Below are 18365 nucleotides of genomic sequence, written 5' to 3' on the forward strand. Positions count from 1 at the left end.
TTCACCTGAAACCTCTGCTGATAATGACCCACACCCTTTTTCACACCTTGATAAAGTCACCTTTCATGTGATGAGATACATGATCATTAGTGGGTTCTTGACCCTCTTAAAGGACTGCTATCACCAGGGTTTTAGTACTTGGGACTCTCCAAAGAATATTGAAAGACCGGAAACTATGACTGCGAACAAAACAAAGTAGTGTGGCACCTTGGAAGCAAAAAAATAATAAATTTGGCAGACTTATTTCTACCTTAACCCAGTCCTCGTTGTCTGAGGGATACAGGAAAATGCTTAGGACAATGTGTGTAACTTCAGGCCCCATGTTTGGTCCTGCAGTCAAGCAGATCATGAAATATAGCACACTGGTGAACAAAGTGAGGAGGTAGCTTGTTGATTTCAGCCTTGTGACTTTCATGTTAATCAGCCTACTAGTTTATAGCAGCGGTCCCCAACCTTTTTTTGTGCCACGTACTGGTTTAATGTCAGACAATATTTTCACGGACCGGCCTTCATGTTGTCGTGGATAAATACAACAAATTAAAATGATATGACCAAGACAAAAACTGTGGTATTTTGTAAATATAATAATAAAATTCAGCAAATTCACGGTAAAATTGTGCAACTTTATTAGCAGCGTCCTCCTGAAATGCGCCAACAACATTGAGAGTAACATCCTCCTCTCCGCCCCTTAATGCTCTCTGGTCACTATGGTAACGTGTAAATATTTCTTTCAAAATAAGAGACACAACTACAACACGGGAAAAGACCCAGGGTAACTAACCCTAAACCCTATTCATAAATTTCACACCCGGGCCTCCGTTACCGGTCCGTGGCCCGGGGGTTGGGGAACGCGGGTTTATAGGCTTTCTCCCTGCTTTTTACAAGAGGTTGTTCATATTTAAGCTCTAATTGAGCCTCTCTTTTTTTTTCTCTTTATTTTTTTGCTTATTTGTTTTTGTCCTAGATGGCCTGACTCAGCAGGTGGGGGTAAATGCAGTTTCTGAGTTTGCCTTCGCCCAAGCAGTGCAGAAATGGCTCCGCTATGCTCCCGATCGGATGGGTGGTGCAGGACGCCCGATATCCAGCCCCATCCCGTAGTAAACTAAAAACATTGACTTGTAACTAATACATTTAACAATAAATCTCTTTATAAAATAAATAGTTTTTTTTATTGATACAAATTTGTCTATTGTCATTTTTTTAATTACATAATGCCCAGTGCTTAATATTATAGGGTTGTTGTTACGAACATGATAAATTGTAGGATGTTCAACATATAATGGTTATCCTGTTTTTAGATCAAACACAATTGTCTTTTTCACAGGTTTAAGTGTTGATGGTAATTTTCTGTGGTCTAGGATTGATGGAAATACCTATTTAGTCCTGTTTTAATATTATTTTTTTTTGTTGTTTCAAGATTAACCAAGGGTACAAAAGTGGTGGAAAATCAACACCGGAATTCAACATTGATTCATCATTAACTACTTACTACTACTTACTTATCATTAACTATATCAATCACCTGGATCACCTGTTGAGAAAGAAAAAAGAGAAAACAAGCAAAAAAAAGAACAATATGATAAACAACATCATTGCGATGATCTATGTCAGCGGTCCCCAACCCCCGGGCCTCAGACCGGTACCGGTCCGTGAGTCGTTTGGTACCGGGCCACGAGAGTTGAAGCTCAGGTGTGAAATGTATAGTTTTCAGGGTTTTTATCGGTTTTCAGCGTTATTTTGTCGTTATTATCGTTTACTCGGTTTTCCTGGGTCTTTCCTGTGTTATGAATAAATTTTCTTTTTTTCGGTACCGGTACTAGTTTTATTTTGTTGTATTTATCCGCGACACCTTAAAGGCCGGCCCATGAAAATATTGTCGAGCATAAACCGGTCCGTGGCGCAAAAAAGGTTGGGGACCGCTGATCTATGTGAATATAACAGTAAATGCTAAATATTAAATATTATTGTGCAGCACCCGTGTGTACACCTGTGAGCATGAGCGCGCTTGTATTTAAAAGGTTCCTTCATGAACTGATCTGCTACAGGGTGTGGGGAGCCACTGCCCCGTCCTCCAGGGCATGAAGCAGGTATGGAGGAGATCAAAACTCCAGACATCCAGAGGCCCTCAGAGCATAAGAGACCAAGACCTCTGATACCCGACCTGACATAGACACAGACAAACAGGCACACACAGATACAAAGACTCCAAACCTCCCTCCGCCCGCTCATATGTAGTGTTGATGCATGTGTGTTCTAAGGTGCATTAAAAACCCAGGAGGGCATGGAGCTACCTGCCAGAGAGCAGCAGGTAAGCGCATAGCCCCTCCTGATAGCCCTCAATGTCTACGTGTATTTAAAATTGAGAGGTGGGCAACGACGCCAGGGGTGAGGTTGTACACCCTATAGGTCTTCTGGATGCCGTGTAGTGTGCCCACCCCCAAGATCCTATATGTATGTGTTATGAGAGTGTGAGTAATGTCTAAGTTGTGGGATAAAATTGAGGGACAGGCAGCCAGAAGGGGACAGAGGGGGGGATGCCTTACCTGCACCCTGGTGACACACCTTTACCCCAAGGCCCTGCATGTGTGGGTGATTGTGGTGGAGCAGGAAGAGGGAGGCAGCTGGAGATGGGGAGGGAAGGAAGGGAGGGGCAAGTGGCCTCTCCCTGGGGCCAGCTCCCCCACTGACCCCAGTAGGCACCCCCATACTCTGCAACCCACCAGGGAAAGGGGGCCCAGGCCCATCCAGACCGGTTCAGCAGCGCCGCCCGGCCCCACAGAGCCCGGGACAGCCCACCCGACCCCACCACAGAGAAAACTGCACCCACCCTGTCATCCACTCATCTTCCAGACTACACAAGACAATAGACGCCCAGGCTGAGATGTTCCTCCACCTCTCCTATATCTCCCCCTCCTGCAGAGTGAGTTCCTGGAGAGAGGAGACCTCTGCAAGATGTAACACCCCCCCACCAGTTGAAGAGTCCCCCAGGTGGCTCTGGCGGCACCCTGCGCCAGGGCTGGGCCCCCCATACACCCGCTCGCCCACAACCCCGGCGACACACCAACCAGGACCCAAACCCCAAGGCCCAGCCAGGGCCCCAGCCAAGAAGAAGGCGCACCCCCAGAACCCCACGCCCGTCCCGGACCCACCCAGGGGCAGCCAGGCTACCAGATCAGTAACCCACGTTCATCAGCACAGACCCTCCCCTAGGCCCGCTACACGCATCCATGAGGAAACCGTCACCTAAGAGCCAACAGAGCCCTAAACAGGCCATGACCGCAACCCCGGGTTGAGCCCTCCAATGAAGATGCTCCTGGGGAATCCCCCGACGCCCTAAGCCTGTCCCTACCCCCAGATCAATCTGATCAACGAACAGAAAGTTCTGCTAATTTCTGTTTAACTCCATTAAGTTGCAGACAAAAAACAAAAATAAAACTAGGGTAGCGCTCTGCCCATAAAGTTCAACTGACAGCTAATCTATGTGCAGTGCATAAAGAAAATGATGGAAAGACAAACTAAAAGAAAATTTAAACCTCTTACACCATTAAAGACTTCAGTCGTTCGCAGTTTAATGAACTCAGCAGAGACTCCAATAAAGAGCAGCTGAGTGAATGTGGTCTGGACTCTGTGGAGGAGAGTCATGGTTTCAGAGAATCTGTAGGACAGAAAACCTGCATTTATAGTGGGATAGTCTTCTGCTTAAATAACAGGATCATTCAAAACCGTTGTGTGACTCTGGAGGTTACACCCATAGACTGTGTGTCAGAAATATGATTTGTGTTCAGTATTTGAGCAATTTTATATGGTTTCCATATTCTTAAAATTTACTTTTGAAGGCGAATTATCTCTATTTCCAGTTAGCATCGGACTTCGTTGAACAAGCTGGATGATGGAACAAGCTGATACTTTAATTTGCTGAATTATTTTGCACATCTTGCCTGTGGTAACAACACAGGCAAAGTTTTCACATCCATTACACAACATGGTGAGCGTCAGTAGTTGAGGGATGAAGTCACATATGTCAACATACATTTTCATCAGAGAACAGTCTCTTCAATTTACTTTTATTTCTATTTCTATAATATGTGAAAACGAGAATATAAAATACCCCCGAATCTAACATCTCTCACAATACAAAACTACAACTCTTTGTAGACTGCCCAAGAATTTGAACAGGGTACTGGGCTTAAGTATAACAGATTTTCTTTAATAAACCCAAATTCAAGCACACTGGGTGAAAAAGTCCATTGTAAAAATCTGAGTTTAAATAAATAGTTTCTCAATTTATATAAAACATAGTCAGACACCAAGAAACAAATTGTGGAAAAAAGCTAAATAAAGTAGAACATTGTTATGTTGTTTACTGCAAAGAACTGGTTATAATCATTTTTATGACATTTTTTTAAAACTATAAAAATCAGAAAGGAATTTGGTTCCAGTAGATGGTGGATCTCAAGCACAGCAATGTAAATCTCTCTCTTACACACACACACACACACACACACACACGTGTCTATATATACATTACACATGCATACACATACATACACAAAGCTGTGTAAACCAACTATAAATAACTAATCTAAACTTATATACATTAAATACAGAAATTAAATGAGGTAGAATGAATACTACAGAATATACATAAATAAAAAGCACAACTAACTAAATCAACATCACAACATGAAGTGACTTCCAGTCCATAATGACTCCAGATTTTTGGTCTTAGGTATTACTTGAATGATTTCAAATCCTTTGTAGGAAAACCAGAATGACTGATGAATTAAATGTTTGCAATAAAAAAATAATAAATGTTTTTTATAACAAAGTTGATTAGGTAAAAAAAATATTAACTAACATCTACAATTAATATATACATGTTATCTGTACAGTTATCTGTACAGAAAAACATTCATCATAGTAACAAACCAATTAGTGTAACAAACAGTTGTTACTGTTATGGACATAAAATACCAAATTGAACTAAATATGAGGTAATCTTTTCCCTCATGCATTGCAGTGAAGCTCCACTTTGAACATTGCTCCATTTGAACTCTTTCCTCCACCTTTGACACTTTCATGTACTGTGGATTCTCATGTGCTTTTTCAAGTTTGTTGTCTGACTCAATATTTTACCACATATGTTACACAAGTTTGGCTTCTCACCTGTGTGAATTCTCATGTGAACTCTGAATGCTGACGCGTCACTAAAGCTTTTCCCACAGGCGCTACAAGAATATGGTTTCTCACCTGTGTGGATTCTCATGTGAACTCTTAATGCTGATGAGTGACGAAAGCTTTTCCCACAGGTGCTACAAGAATATGGCTTCTCACCTGTGTGGATTCTCATGTGAGATTTTAATTGGATCAGCTGACGGAATCCTTTCTCACATGTGCTACACCGATAAGGTTTCTCACCTGTATGTCTTCTCATGTGAGTTTTGAAGAACAGAATGCAACTGAATTTTTTTCCACACAGACTACAAGAATATGGATTCTCACCTTTGTGGATTCTCATGTGTGTTTTTAAGTGGATCAGCTGACGGAATCCTTTCCCACATGTGCTACAGCAATAAGGTTTCTCACCTGTGTGGATTCTCATGTGAGTTTTGAAACACACAATGTCACTGAATCTTTTTCCACAGCTGCTACAAGAATATGGCTTCTCACCTGTGTGGTTTCTCATATGAGTTTTCAAGCTGTCCATATCACTGAATTTTTTTCCACAGGTGTTACAAGAATGTGGCTTCTCACCTGTGTGGCTTCTCATGTGCCTTTTCAAGTGTGCTGCCTGACTGAATGTTTTACCACATATTTTACACAAGTGTGGCTTCTCACCTGTGTGGATTCTCATGTGAACTCTGAATGCTGACGCGTCACTAAAGCTTTTCCCACAGGCGCTACAAGAATATGGCTTCTCACCTGTGTGGGTTCTAATGTGAGTTTTTAAGCCGTTCATCTGAATGAATCGTTTCCCACAGGTGCTACAAGAATAAGGTTTCTCACCTGTATGGACTCTTAGATGGTTAAGCAGTCTGTATTTATACTGAAAGGTTTTTCCACAAATCTCACATTTTACAGACTTTCTACTTGTGTCAGGCTTACACTGACTATATGACATGAGCTGGCTCTCTACTCCACTTTGCTTTCTCTGATTTCTCCTCTTTGTGTTTGCATTTGTAGTTGATCCTGAGTGCACATGCTCACTTTCTTCCTGGCCTTGGCTCCACTCTGGCTGAGGACAGTTGTTAGAAAGAAAGTCACTGCTTGGTTCAGGTTCCTCATGAGTAGAAGTCACCATACATTTATTAGTCTCTTCCTTTAGAAGAAGCCGCTCTCCCTCCTGACTGGTGCAGTGTTCCTCCTGTTCCTCTTTAAATTCTGGAGGCTTTCGATCCTCCTGATCCAGACTGGAGATCCTTTCATGGTTAGAGACCTGTTGGTCTGCAGGAACCTCTTCCTCCTTACAGATCTTTTGATCTGAAAAGTCTCAAGAGACAAAAATAAAAACATAAAATGAAAAAAAAACAAAAACTCAAACATTAAATAAACAAAACAAAACATCTCATCAACTATTAGAAGTTCTCTATGAGCATGTTGCCCATGTATGCCAGTGTAATTCAAACAGTTATGCTAATGATACTGACACTTAGATACACCGGAACAAATTGAAGTTTGGGGAGCTACATACAAATCAATTCAACTTCAATTTCAACAATAGAAATGCATGCTCAACTTGGTTAACGCTTGAGAGTCGACGGACGTGCTGACGCGCCAAAAATCAGACCACCAATTTAGGACAACACAGCAACAAGATGCAACAACCCAGAGTCTCCATTTCAACTTGGGTCGAAAGTGCGGACTTCAAACTTTATACCAGTTTTTAAATTGTGTTGACAGGCCACGTAAAACAGACGTATGATAAAAAATACACACAATGTTTTTTTCTGAATAAAACAGTAGTGTTTACAGTGGGAAGAAACTGTAAAAACAGTGTTTTTTAAGGACAGCGCTAGAAAACACTCCTTTTTATCTTGTGAGAGAAAAAGACAAAACACCCCTTTCCTTCCCCATTAGTGAAAAAATGTACCATGTTGACCAATCGAAAATGATATGGCAACATGTGGCATTTTGTTGTTTGGGAAGAGGTGGAAGTTTTAGGAGTGACACCGGCGAGTCAGAGCGAGCGAGCGAAAGAAAGAGAGAGAGCAAGTTTTGATGCGTGAGAGATTTGTGACATTTAGCATGTTTGGAGGGTATAGTTAGGGTGTAGTGTAGTCGTTGTGTTGTTTTGTGTCAGTTCTACTCGTGAATGCCACAGTTGCTCCAAAAAAAGCCACCAAAGGCAGATTGCAATGTAAACGCTGTCTCCATGTGGAAAACAGGAGTGATACTCCTCATGTTGTCATACCTGCAGGGTTTATACCTGTGGTGTTCTTCTCAGTCTTATGTGTGCATTTTTAGGTACATAGTACCATGTACCAATGATATTTGCAAAACGTGTGCATAATTTTTAGAAATGTACAATTTCTATTTGCATTTTAAGTTTCGAAAGTGTTTTGTTAAACATGTTTGTGGTTTTTACAGTAAAAAATATAACTTTTTTCTATTCGGATTTTAGGTTTTTTGTCTCAATTGTCGTCAGTCGAATCAGAATTTGAATTTTTTTTTGAAAACATGGACATGGCATCCTTTGGATTAATGAGGATCACCTGCTTGTTCTCAGTGCTCAGGTCAAAAACGTTCTTCTCTGATGGAATTTCCTATCAAACTGGCTGCTTAGGCGTCAAGTTTCTAACTCAACAATGTTCCCATCCAGATGACGGGCTTTTCAGGGAAGGCCTTGCATCAGCTAGACAATATTAAACCACATTCTGCATCTATTCCAACAACATGGCTTTGTAGTAGTAGAGTCCAGGTGGTGAACTGGCCTGCCTGCAGACATGGCAAATGTTTCTTTCATCCACTGAAAATATTTTGCATGAAAGTGAAAAATATGAAAATGGAGACCCAGGACTGTTCAACAGCTAGAATCTTATATCAGAGAAAAATGGGAAGAAACTCAAAACAGCAGCTGGTCTCCTCAGGTCACTAACTGTTAGGGCTGCTCGATTATGGCAAAAATGATAATCTCGATTATTTGACGATATTTATTTAACCCTTTAAGACCTACCATAGAACCAAGTCCGCCAGAGCTTATATTATTTTTTATTTTTTTTTACATGCTGTGGAGCCATTTTTGGGAGCATTTCAAGTTGCTATACATCAATACAACTGTTATAGCCCATATTTTAATAATATGTATGCATTAAGTCCATAGTAATTACATTAATTGCAAAAAAGTGCAATAAACTACAAAAAAATTGAAAATCGTTTTTGTTTTTTTTACATATATTTCTACTTGGAGAAATTTAAGAGGTTTATACCTCAAAACTTTAAATACAAAAAAGTTGCAAAAAATAGTTTACAACAACAGGAAATTTATTTTGAGTGTCTTCATAGTTTTATTTTGGAGATACAGCAATTTTTATATACTGCAGGAAAAACAAAAAACAATCCTATGATGCAAATTTGCAAAGAAAACAGCATGTGCATCAAAATAAACTATTTCCAGCTGTGCAATTCGAGTTCTAACTATTCAGAAAAGTATAGAGTCAAACATGACTTATAAAAACACCAGTATATGCTTTTAAGGCCTACAAGTAAAAAACTACATTTTCCGCGAAAATGACGTCACTTCCGGTTTCGGACAGGAAATGGCGGACATGCGATAGTTCGCTTGACCTCTTTTTCAATGTGGGAAGTGTTACGAACAGCTGATCGGATCAGCAAAGCGTGTTTCTGGAATATTATGTTTTTGTTCCTGCAAGTGCTTTTTATGCAATTTTTGCAAAGCTTTATGTGGAAGGAAACTGTGACCGAGGACAAGCTGATGGCATAAGATGTAAGTACAACTCCTCCGGTTTCATATGCAAAACAAATTATTGCGCTAGCTTACGTGGTTCCGGTTCTACAGGGATTTATAGGGTTAACAATAACAATGTATTGAATAATGACTTTAAAAAATAATATAAAATATTGTGCAAATACTGAAAACAGTGCAAATGTTTGCAATATAAAAAATAAATGAAAAATGTAAACATCTATGTTTAGTGAACTTTGCAGTGTTGCTCTGTGGTGCAGCTACGACACCGTAGCAAAGTTTACACACTATGTCTACTTGATCCACGTCTGACTCCGCGAACCCATAATGTTTCCACACCACTGAAGTTTTTTTTACCTCTCTTTTCAACCAACGGCAGTCACTCTCCTCTCCAAATAACTTCTGCTTAGCTTTCCGAGCTTCCCTCGGGTCCTCTTAATTTTTGCGATGCGTGTTCGAAATGCAGAGAGGTGCTTTGCCACACGGAGCAGCGCGAGAGTAAAGCACGAGGGAGGGGCTAATAATCGGCTCAGTCATCTTTAATGATCGTTGAAAGCCTAGATCGTAATCGTGATTAAAATTCGATTAATTGAGCAGCCCTACTAACTGTTGTTAAAAGAAGACAGAAAACAGTGGTAACATGGCTCCGTCCTGACTTTTCTGTTGCTATCTTCAATTTCAAAATAAGCAAATGTTTTGTATATTTGTTTGTTTTGTTGTTTTTCTTCTACAATGTCCAATTGGGTTTAAATCTGTAGAAATTTTATATCCATTAACAAATAAAGCCAATCAGCATCATAATATGAACTCATTTTCAGGTTTCAACATTAACTAGACTCAAGATTGTTTCTACTTTCTCAACCAACACACTTCAACTTGTTCCTTTTAGTTTCAGTCATTTAAACGTGTTGCGCTTGGGCCTTAAATTATTCCTGTACCCCTGAAAATAAAGTTTAAGTTCTAATTAGAATCCTACATTAGTAATATTTGTTTGTCTCATCTATAGAGTATTCCAAACTTTTCATACTTTGTTGGTAAAATTATTTAGCACTAATTTCCTAGCAGCGGCTGTACTGTCCTGTGACAATTACACCCAGCTGTATTAGGAATTAGGTTAAAGAACTGTTTTGCTTTTTAGTTTTGCCATATTTGTGCCTTACCAACAGTGTTGGGTAGTAACGGAATACCCCGGGGTTCCCTTTACTACGGTTCGGAACCACGGACCTGTTTCATATACGCGCGGAATAGTTTTCTATATGAGACCCAGCAAAAAGTGTAGCCGTACCTAATGTCCAACCTACTGATACTCATTTTACATTAAGATTTAAAAGTCTAGTTGGTACTGGTATGGCGAGTATCCTTCAGTAATAGTAATAAATCACACAGCAATTCATGTAGTTGTAAAAAGCATGTTAATATATTAAGTAATCCAAAGTATTCAGAATACATTACACTCACTGAGTAACGAGTTCTGAATACATTACAAAATACATATATTCTGTAATACGTTTTAAAAGTAACTTTTCCAACACTGCCTACTACAGGGAGTGCAGAATTATTAGGCAAATGAGTATTTTGTCCACATCATCCTCTTCATGCATGTTGTCTTACTCCAAGCTGTATAGGCTCGAAAGCCTACTACCAATTAAGCATATTAGGTGATGTGCATCTCTGTAATGAGAAGGGGTGTGGTCTAATGACATCAACACCCTATATCAGGTGTGCATAATTATTAGGCAACGTCCTTTCCTTTGGCAAAATGGGTCAAAAGAAGGACTTGACAGGCTCAGAAAAGTCAAAAATAGTGAGATATCTTGCAGAGGGATGCAGCAGTCTCAAAATTGCAAAGCTTCTGAAGCGTGATCATCGAACAATCAAGCGTTTCATTCAAAATAGTCAACAGGGTCGCAAGAAGCGTGTGGAAAAACCAAGGCGCAAAATAACTGCCCGTGAACTGAGAAAAGTCAAGCGTGCAGCTGCCAAGATGCCACTTGCCACCAGTTTGGCCATATTTCAGAGCTGCAACATCACTGGAGTGCCCAAAAGCACAAGGTGTGCAATGCTCAGAGACATGGCCAAGGTAAGAAAGGCTGAAAGACGACCACCACCGAACAAGACACACAAGCTGAAACGTTAAGACTGGGCCAAGAAATATCTCAAGACTGATTTTTCTAAGGTTTTATGGACTGATGAAATGAGAGTGAGTCTTGATGGGCCAGATGGATGGGCCCGTGGCTGGATTGGTAAAGGGCAGAGAGCTCCAGTCCGACTCAGACGCCAGCAAGGTGGAGGTGGAGTACTGGTTTGGGCTGGTATCATCAAAGATGAGCTTGTGGGGCCTTTTCGGGTTGAGGATGGAGTCAAGCTCAACTCCCAGTCCTACTGCCAGTTTCTGGAAGACACCTTCTTCAAGCAGTGGTACAGGAAGAAGTCTGCATCCTTCAAGAAAAACATGATTTTCATGCAGGACAATGCTCCATCACACGCGTCCAAGTACCCCACAGCGTGGCTGGCAAGAAAGGGTATAAAAGAAGAAAAACTAATGACATGGCCTCCTTGTTCACCTGATCTGAACCCCACTGAGAACCTGTGGTCCATCATCAAATGTGAGATTTACAAGGAGGGAAAACAGTACACCTCTCTGAACAGTGTCTGGGAGGCTGTGGTTGCTGCTGCACGCAATGTTGATGGTGAACAGATCAAAACACTGACAGAATCCATGGATGGCAGGCTTTTGAGTGTCCTTGCAAAGAAAGGTGGCTATATTGGTCGCTGATTTGTTTTTGTTTTGTTTTTGAATGTCAGAAATGTATATTTGTGAATGTGGAGATGTTATATTGGTTTCACTGGTAAAAATAAATAATTGAAATGGGTATATATTTGTTTTTTGTTAAGTTGCCTAATAATTATGCACAGTAATAGTCACCTGCACACACAGATATCCCCCTAAAATAGCTAAAACTAAAAACAAACTAAAAACTACTTCCAAAAACATTCAGCTTTGATATTAATGAGTTTTTTGGGTTCATTGAGAACATGGTTGTTGTTCAATAATAAAATTATTCCTCAAAAATACAACTTGCCTAATAATTCTGCACTCCCTGTATTAGCAAACTTGCGAGCCACATACTATGAAGCAAATCTATGGTCTACAGTGACCCCTTGTAGACATTGTGAGACATCGTTTCTGCTTCCAGAAAACCACAATTTGTGAGACTGTCAACTGCTCCTAAAAGAAAACTGAGCAACAATAACAGATATTAAGGCGCCTTTTCCTTCTTCCCAGTGCAGACATCACTGATGCTTCACTGGTTCCTGCCTTCCTGATAGTTTCACATACCTTTTCTTTGTATCTTTATTTCAGGTTTCCAGATGGTATCCAGCAGTCTGAGCCTCTCCTGCCCGGTCCAGACCATGATGTGTTCAACCTCGTGACTGGTGCAGAGTTCCTCCTGTTCTTCTTTAATCTGAGGAGGCTCTGGGTCCTCCTGCTTCAGACTGGAGCTCCTCTCCTGGTTACAGATCTGTTGGTCTGCGAGAACCTCCTCATCCTTACTCTTCATTCTGTTTTGAGAATTCTTGAAAAGAGACAAGTGATAACGGGAGAAATTAAAAATGAACAAATGTGACAAATGTTTCAAGAGCACCGTGTGAGTGACTCAAGTTCTGATACTTTTATAAGCAAAATTAAGAATACAAAAACTTTCAGGTAGCTGCTACCAGCTTCACAGTTGCACAACTGTTTGTCATTTTAACCTGCCACAGTGACAACCAAAAGTAATTATGTCATTGAAATGTATATTTAGATGGAGAATTTTAGAGTGTTTCTCACCACCTGACTATGATCTGAGTAAAAATTTCAAATTAAAAGCTGTTTCACTTTGTTTGCTGATTTGTGCTTAAAGCTGCAACACCTACCAGTATTTTGTTTTGTTTTTCATTATTTTCAAACTACGAAATAATTGCAGTCACAATAATGAATTAATATCATGTAAATTATTTAAACTGTACTTAAGTAAAAATATAGAATCACCATGGTGGGATGGTGGTTAACACTGTTGCCTCACAGCAAGAAGATTCTTAATTCGACTCAGGAGTTTGCATGTTCTGCTCCTCAGTGTGTCGGTTCTCTCTGGGTACTCCAGCTAGGGCTGCCACAAACGATTATTTTTGAGATAGTCGACTAATCACATCATGCATCCATTGGCCTCGCCAACTCCCCGCTGCCGGTGTTCCAGATTAACTGGCGTCGGTCGAACAGATGTGTGGTAGATTGTCTGGCCTCGTTTGAGACTTCTCCGGCTGCTATGTGATAGTGGATCTGCTACAAATTGCAGATCATATGCAAGTTTTGGAAATTACATTATAAATATTACTAACTTAGCTTTAAACAGACAAAATTGAAAGTTCCACAATTATTGTGCTTGAAACAAATTCAAACGTGGCGATAGAGCCAGGTGCAGATGTGTGTCACAAATGAATCTGGCTGTAGGCTATGGCACTTGGCCACAGGTGGAGCTAGTTGACTCGACTCCATTTGAGTGCACACAAAGTAAACTGCACGTTATAGTTGTGCAGCGAAAACGCTGAAATCGGAGTAATAACAAGGGGAACAATAACGAAGACAAGATTCTCCCGATCGTTTACTCTTGCTGTTCTGTGAACAACATCGGCGTGGTGTTAATTGTTTGCCGTTTTCGTGATCGCCTCGCGCACGAGAATATCACCAGGTAAACTCGCGACATTTTTAAACATTTTGTTATTCAAGAGCAACAAGACTGAGGGAGTGTGTTTGAGGTAACCTTATAAATGTCACAGATGACACATTTGGTGTTTATTTGCTGTTTTGTCGGTAGCGGCTACTGAAAAGCAAGTCTACCACACATCTGTTCGGCCAATGCCAGTTAATCTGGAACACTGGCCGCGAAGGATTACCGTTCACTCGCAGAAAAGGCTCATCGATGGTGGCTGGGATCGCGGCACGATCATCAGCCATCGTAGCCAGGGAAACGAGCCCGCCAGTGTTCCAGATCTACTGGCGTTTAGATCAACTGGCGTTGGGCGAACAGATGTGTGGCAGTCTTGCGTTTCAGGAGCTGCTACCGACAAACCAGCAAAAAAACGCCAAATGTGTCATCTGTGACACTTGTGAGGTTATCTCAAACACACTCCGTCAGTCTTGATGCTGTTGAACAACAAAATGTTTAAAAATGTGGCGAGTTTACCTGGTGATATCCTCATGCGCGACGCGATCGCGAAAACAGCAAACAATTAACACCACGCCGATGTTGTTCACAGGACAGCAAGAGTCAACGATCGGGAGACTCTTGTCGTCGTTATCGTTCCCCTCGCACGGTTTATTTCTCCGAATTCAGCGTTTTTGCTTCACAACTACAGCGAACAGTTTACTTTGTGCACTAACATGGAGTCGAGTCAACCAGCGCCACCTCTGGCCAAGTGCCACAGCCTACAGCCAGATCAACTTGTGACACACATCTGCAGCACGTTTGAATTCGTTTCATGCACATTTGTACCTTTCAATTGTGTCTGTTTGTGCGTCATGCAAATAAACCTTTGAAATGAATGAAATGACACTAATATTTCACTAGTGTTGTAACATCACATGTCGTTAGCGTAGTCTGCCTGTGTCTTTTCTCTGCGAACAAACATTTTAGAGTTGGTTGTTATATACAGTCTGTATAAGTGTGGTTAATCTAATAAACATTTGTAAGGAGATGGCAGTTACTGTGAATGTACAGCGGGTGATTAGTAATAAACAGTCAGACAATGACTCTGACAATCTCATTCAGTCTTGCAGATTGAATGCACCTTCTGTGGAAAGTGGTACCACACAGTGTGTGTGGACTTCCCCTGTGCAGAAGGCGACTACAAATGTTGTGGGTGCTAAATAAACAGAAAAAATTGATCCCTGTTGTCTTTGCTTACTGATTGTTTTTAGTGTTGACAATCCACATTGCCGGGATTGTATCTGTCAACATGTTTGTGGGTAGATCTGGATGTACCAGGGGTTAGTGCAGCCACTCAGCCTCTACTCAATGTGATCATAGCAGCAGGTGCAGATGTGTCACAAGTTAATCTAGTAGTAGGCTGTGGCACTTGGCCACAGGTGGCAGCAGTGGACTGACCTCCATTGGAGACTGCTCCAGCTGCTATGTGATAGTGGATCTGCTACAAATTGAAGATCATAAGCAAGTTTTGGAAATTAACCCTTGTATTAAGTTGAAGAACAAACAATTGACATTGATTTTGTTGCGGGTCATTTTGACCCGTACTGTGTAAATCCACTCAGAATTATCCAAAAACTGCAATAAAACAATAGCAACTTCATTTTCCATTAGATAAACATGTAGAACACAGACATACAACAGTTAGACTTTCCATAACTATTTTAGGAACAATTTGGTTTTTCGTTCTTACAAACGCATTTCTTTTGAACTTGCCCAACGTACTCAGTTTTTCAATGCTCAACATTTTCTATTTTGTCCACATGATGGACAGAATGTAACTGTGTGCTTTCTGCAGATGTACTTCTTGCATTTCTCACAAAAAGTGCTTGTTTTCAAACAGGAACCTTCCTAACTAAGATTTAAAACAAAAGATTTCTACGTCTCCTCCAGTCTCACAAACAGATGACAAACCAAGCGACACACCTGAGTCACTGACTTTCTTAAATCCACTCACTCTCACTGGCTGTTTATTACTAATCACTGTGTAACTGCTGTGAATTCACAGTAACTGCCATCTCCTTACAAACGATCATTAGAGTAACCATACTTATACAGACTGTATATAACTACCAACTCTAAAATGTTTGTTCGCAGAGAAAAGACACAGGCAGACTACGCTAACGACATGTGATGTTACAACACTAGTGAAATATTAGTGTCATTTCATTCTTTTCAAAGGTTTATTTGCATGACGCACAAACAGACACAATTGAAAGGTACAAATGTGCATGACACGAATTCAAACGTGCTGCAGATGTGTGTCACAAGTTGATCTGGCTGTAGGCTGTGGCACTTGGACAGAGGTGGCGCTGGTTGACTCGACTCCATGTTAGTGCACAAAGTAAACTGCTCGCTGTAGTTGTGAAGCAAAAACGCTGAAATCGGAGAAATAAACCGTGCGAGGGGAACGATAACGACGACAAGAGTCTCCCGATCGTTGACTCTTGCTGTCCTGTGAACAACATCGGCGTGGTGTTAATTGTTTGCTGTTTTCGCGATTGCGTCGCGCATGAGGATATCACCAGGTAAACTCGCCACATTTTTAAACATTTTGTTGTTCAACAGCATCAAGACTGACGGAGTGTGTTTGAGATAACCTCACAAGTGTCACAGATGACACATTTGGCGTTTTTTTTGCTGGTTTGTCGGTAGCAGCTCCTGAAACGCAAGACTACCACACATCTGTTCGGCTAACGCCAGTTGATCTAAACGCCAGTAGATCTGGAACACCAGCCCTTTATAGTGGCCGAGACCACTGGCGCTAAGGAAAGGTAGCTCGTCATAGAGGACTCACGCTCGGGGAGACGTTTTTATGGTCGACTTAATAATGGAATAATGGAATGCATTTATATAGCGCTTTTCGAGACTCTCAAAGCACGTTACAATTCCACTATTCGGCTCTATACTTAGGCTCCCAGAAGAGCCTCGAGAACCCTCGTGCTGTCTTTGCATACCTCCACATTGGTATGTTATTTAATCTTTAAAAAAAATGAGATTTCCTGCGTACGACCAGAAAGAGCCCAAGTACCGCGCGTTCCACAGTTTTAAAATAAATAACCTACAACATCTGCACGGTAACCACGTGGTGCGAGTTGAAGGTTTCTCTCACAGATTATTTCGTCCGCGTGTTTAATACTAAAATCTTACCGTTTAAATCAAAGGGACGCACTTATGTGATGAGCTGCTGCTTGAATTTAGTCTGCGCTGATGGTTGATCTCACCCTGGTCGATTGTTTCTTAACCTCCGAGCAGATTTCTACCTTGAAAAACTCTCAAACCACAGTTGTTTGTTTGTTGTGGAGTTTGAGTGACGTCATTTCCGCTATACTTCTTCTATTAGAATTTCGAGTAGAACTGGCGCACTGCTGCCCTCCTCGGGTCATTCGTAGTCCAAATAAAAGTCCTTCCAAACAGTCCAGTGCTTTGCAGAAACCCGAATAAAGAATTTTAGTTCCCCAGTGATCCAAGCCAAGTATTGACTTAAACAGTCTGTAATATTCTGCAGCACGACTGGAACAGACTGTCTAAACATGTAAAGTAATGACACCCATTCTTTTCATTCTGTTATTGCTTTTGCCACATGCTGTTTTTTTGATGATGGATCCACATTCAGAAGACCCAGTGCTTATTAAATTAAATTAAATTTTATTTATATAGCACCAAATCACAACAACAGTCACCTCAAGGCCCCCCCCACAGGTTCTCCAGCCCTTAGATTGATTTTAGTGTCATCTTCATTAACTGAAGTTTCTGTATGTTTCCTTATCATTTCATTCATTTTCCTCACTCCTTAACACATATCTGAGCTCCTTTGTGAACAGTCTTGAACTTCATTTTAGACCTGTTTTAATCACTCTAGCAGCTACTATGTTTGTCATTTCCACTATTTTTCTTGCACTAAACAATAATTTCAGATAAACTGTAATTCCATTCATCCATCCTGCTTTTCTCAAATTTCTCTGTGGCTTTTTCACAGTTAGAAGGAAATGCTTCCCAGTCTGCCTTACTGAAGTCAAATGAGCAAAGTCATTTGTTTTATTCAGTAAAGCATTCCAGAGCTTTTCAGAAGACAAGGCCTATGAACCAAGTGATGCTTCTGCAAGGGCCTCAGAAAAGTAAAACGCTACACTCATCCACACAAAAGCATGTCTTTCATCTCTTCTAGGAGGAAATACTATATTTATATTGTTATATATTATAATTAGTTCGCCAGTTAAGTTTGTCTCATATCACATGTGGCTGCATTACATCCTGCAACACCTCCACCGCCCGGGAACTTATGCCATGGTCCTGTTTGTGGACTTTAGTTTGGCTTTTAACACCATCGTGCCTGAACTTCTCTCCTCCAAACTATCCCAGCTCAGTGGATCACCAGCTTCCTGACAGACAGGAAGCAGCAACTGAGGCTGGGGGAGATCACCTCTGAAACTCGGTCCCTCAGTATTGGTGCCCCTCAAGGATGTGTCCTCCTTCTACACTAATGACTGCACCTCCAAGAACTCGGCTGTTAAACTCCTAAAGTTTGCAGATGACACCACCGTCATTGGCCTCATTCAGGATGGTGATGAATCTACATACCGGCAGGAAGTTAAGCAGCTGGTACTCTGGTGCAGTCAGCACAATCTGGAGCTGAACACTCTTAAGACTGTAGAGATGACAGTGGTGTTGGAGCTATTTGTTCTTTATTTTTTATT

The 18365-nt window shown here is 41.0% G+C and overlaps 1 protein-coding gene across 2 annotated transcripts; it reads right to left on the bottom strand.

Moving 5' to 3' along the window:
* Window positions 1-3887: 3887 nt before the first annotated feature.
* Window positions 3888-16987, bottom strand: LOC146368156 (uncharacterized). 2 transcript variants are annotated; one of them, XM_084913687.1, is made up of 3 exons: window positions 16819-16987; window positions 12264-12501; window positions 3888-6489 (listed from the first exon to the last, which is right to left on the bottom strand). In XM_084913687.1, the coding sequence occupies exons 2-3, from the start codon at window positions 12484-12486 to the stop codon at window positions 5078-5080; spliced, it is 1635 nt and encodes a 544-aa protein (XP_084769813.1). In that variant the 5' UTR covers window positions 12487-12501; window positions 16819-16987; the 3' UTR covers window positions 3888-5077. The 2 variants fall into 2 exon arrangements, with proteins under 2 accessions (XP_084769813.1, XP_084769814.1); XM_084913688.1 differs by lacking the exon at window positions 16819-16987 and having other exon boundaries at window positions 12264-14322.
* Window positions 16988-18365: the final 1378 nt, after the last annotated feature.

This window comes from Perissodus microlepis, chromosome 18, assembly GCF_051167445.1.
Source record: "Perissodus microlepis isolate ML-2025 ecotype Zambia chromosome 18, ASM5116744v1, whole genome shotgun sequence".
NCBI lineage: Eukaryota > Metazoa > Chordata > Actinopteri > Cichliformes > Cichlidae > Perissodus > Perissodus microlepis.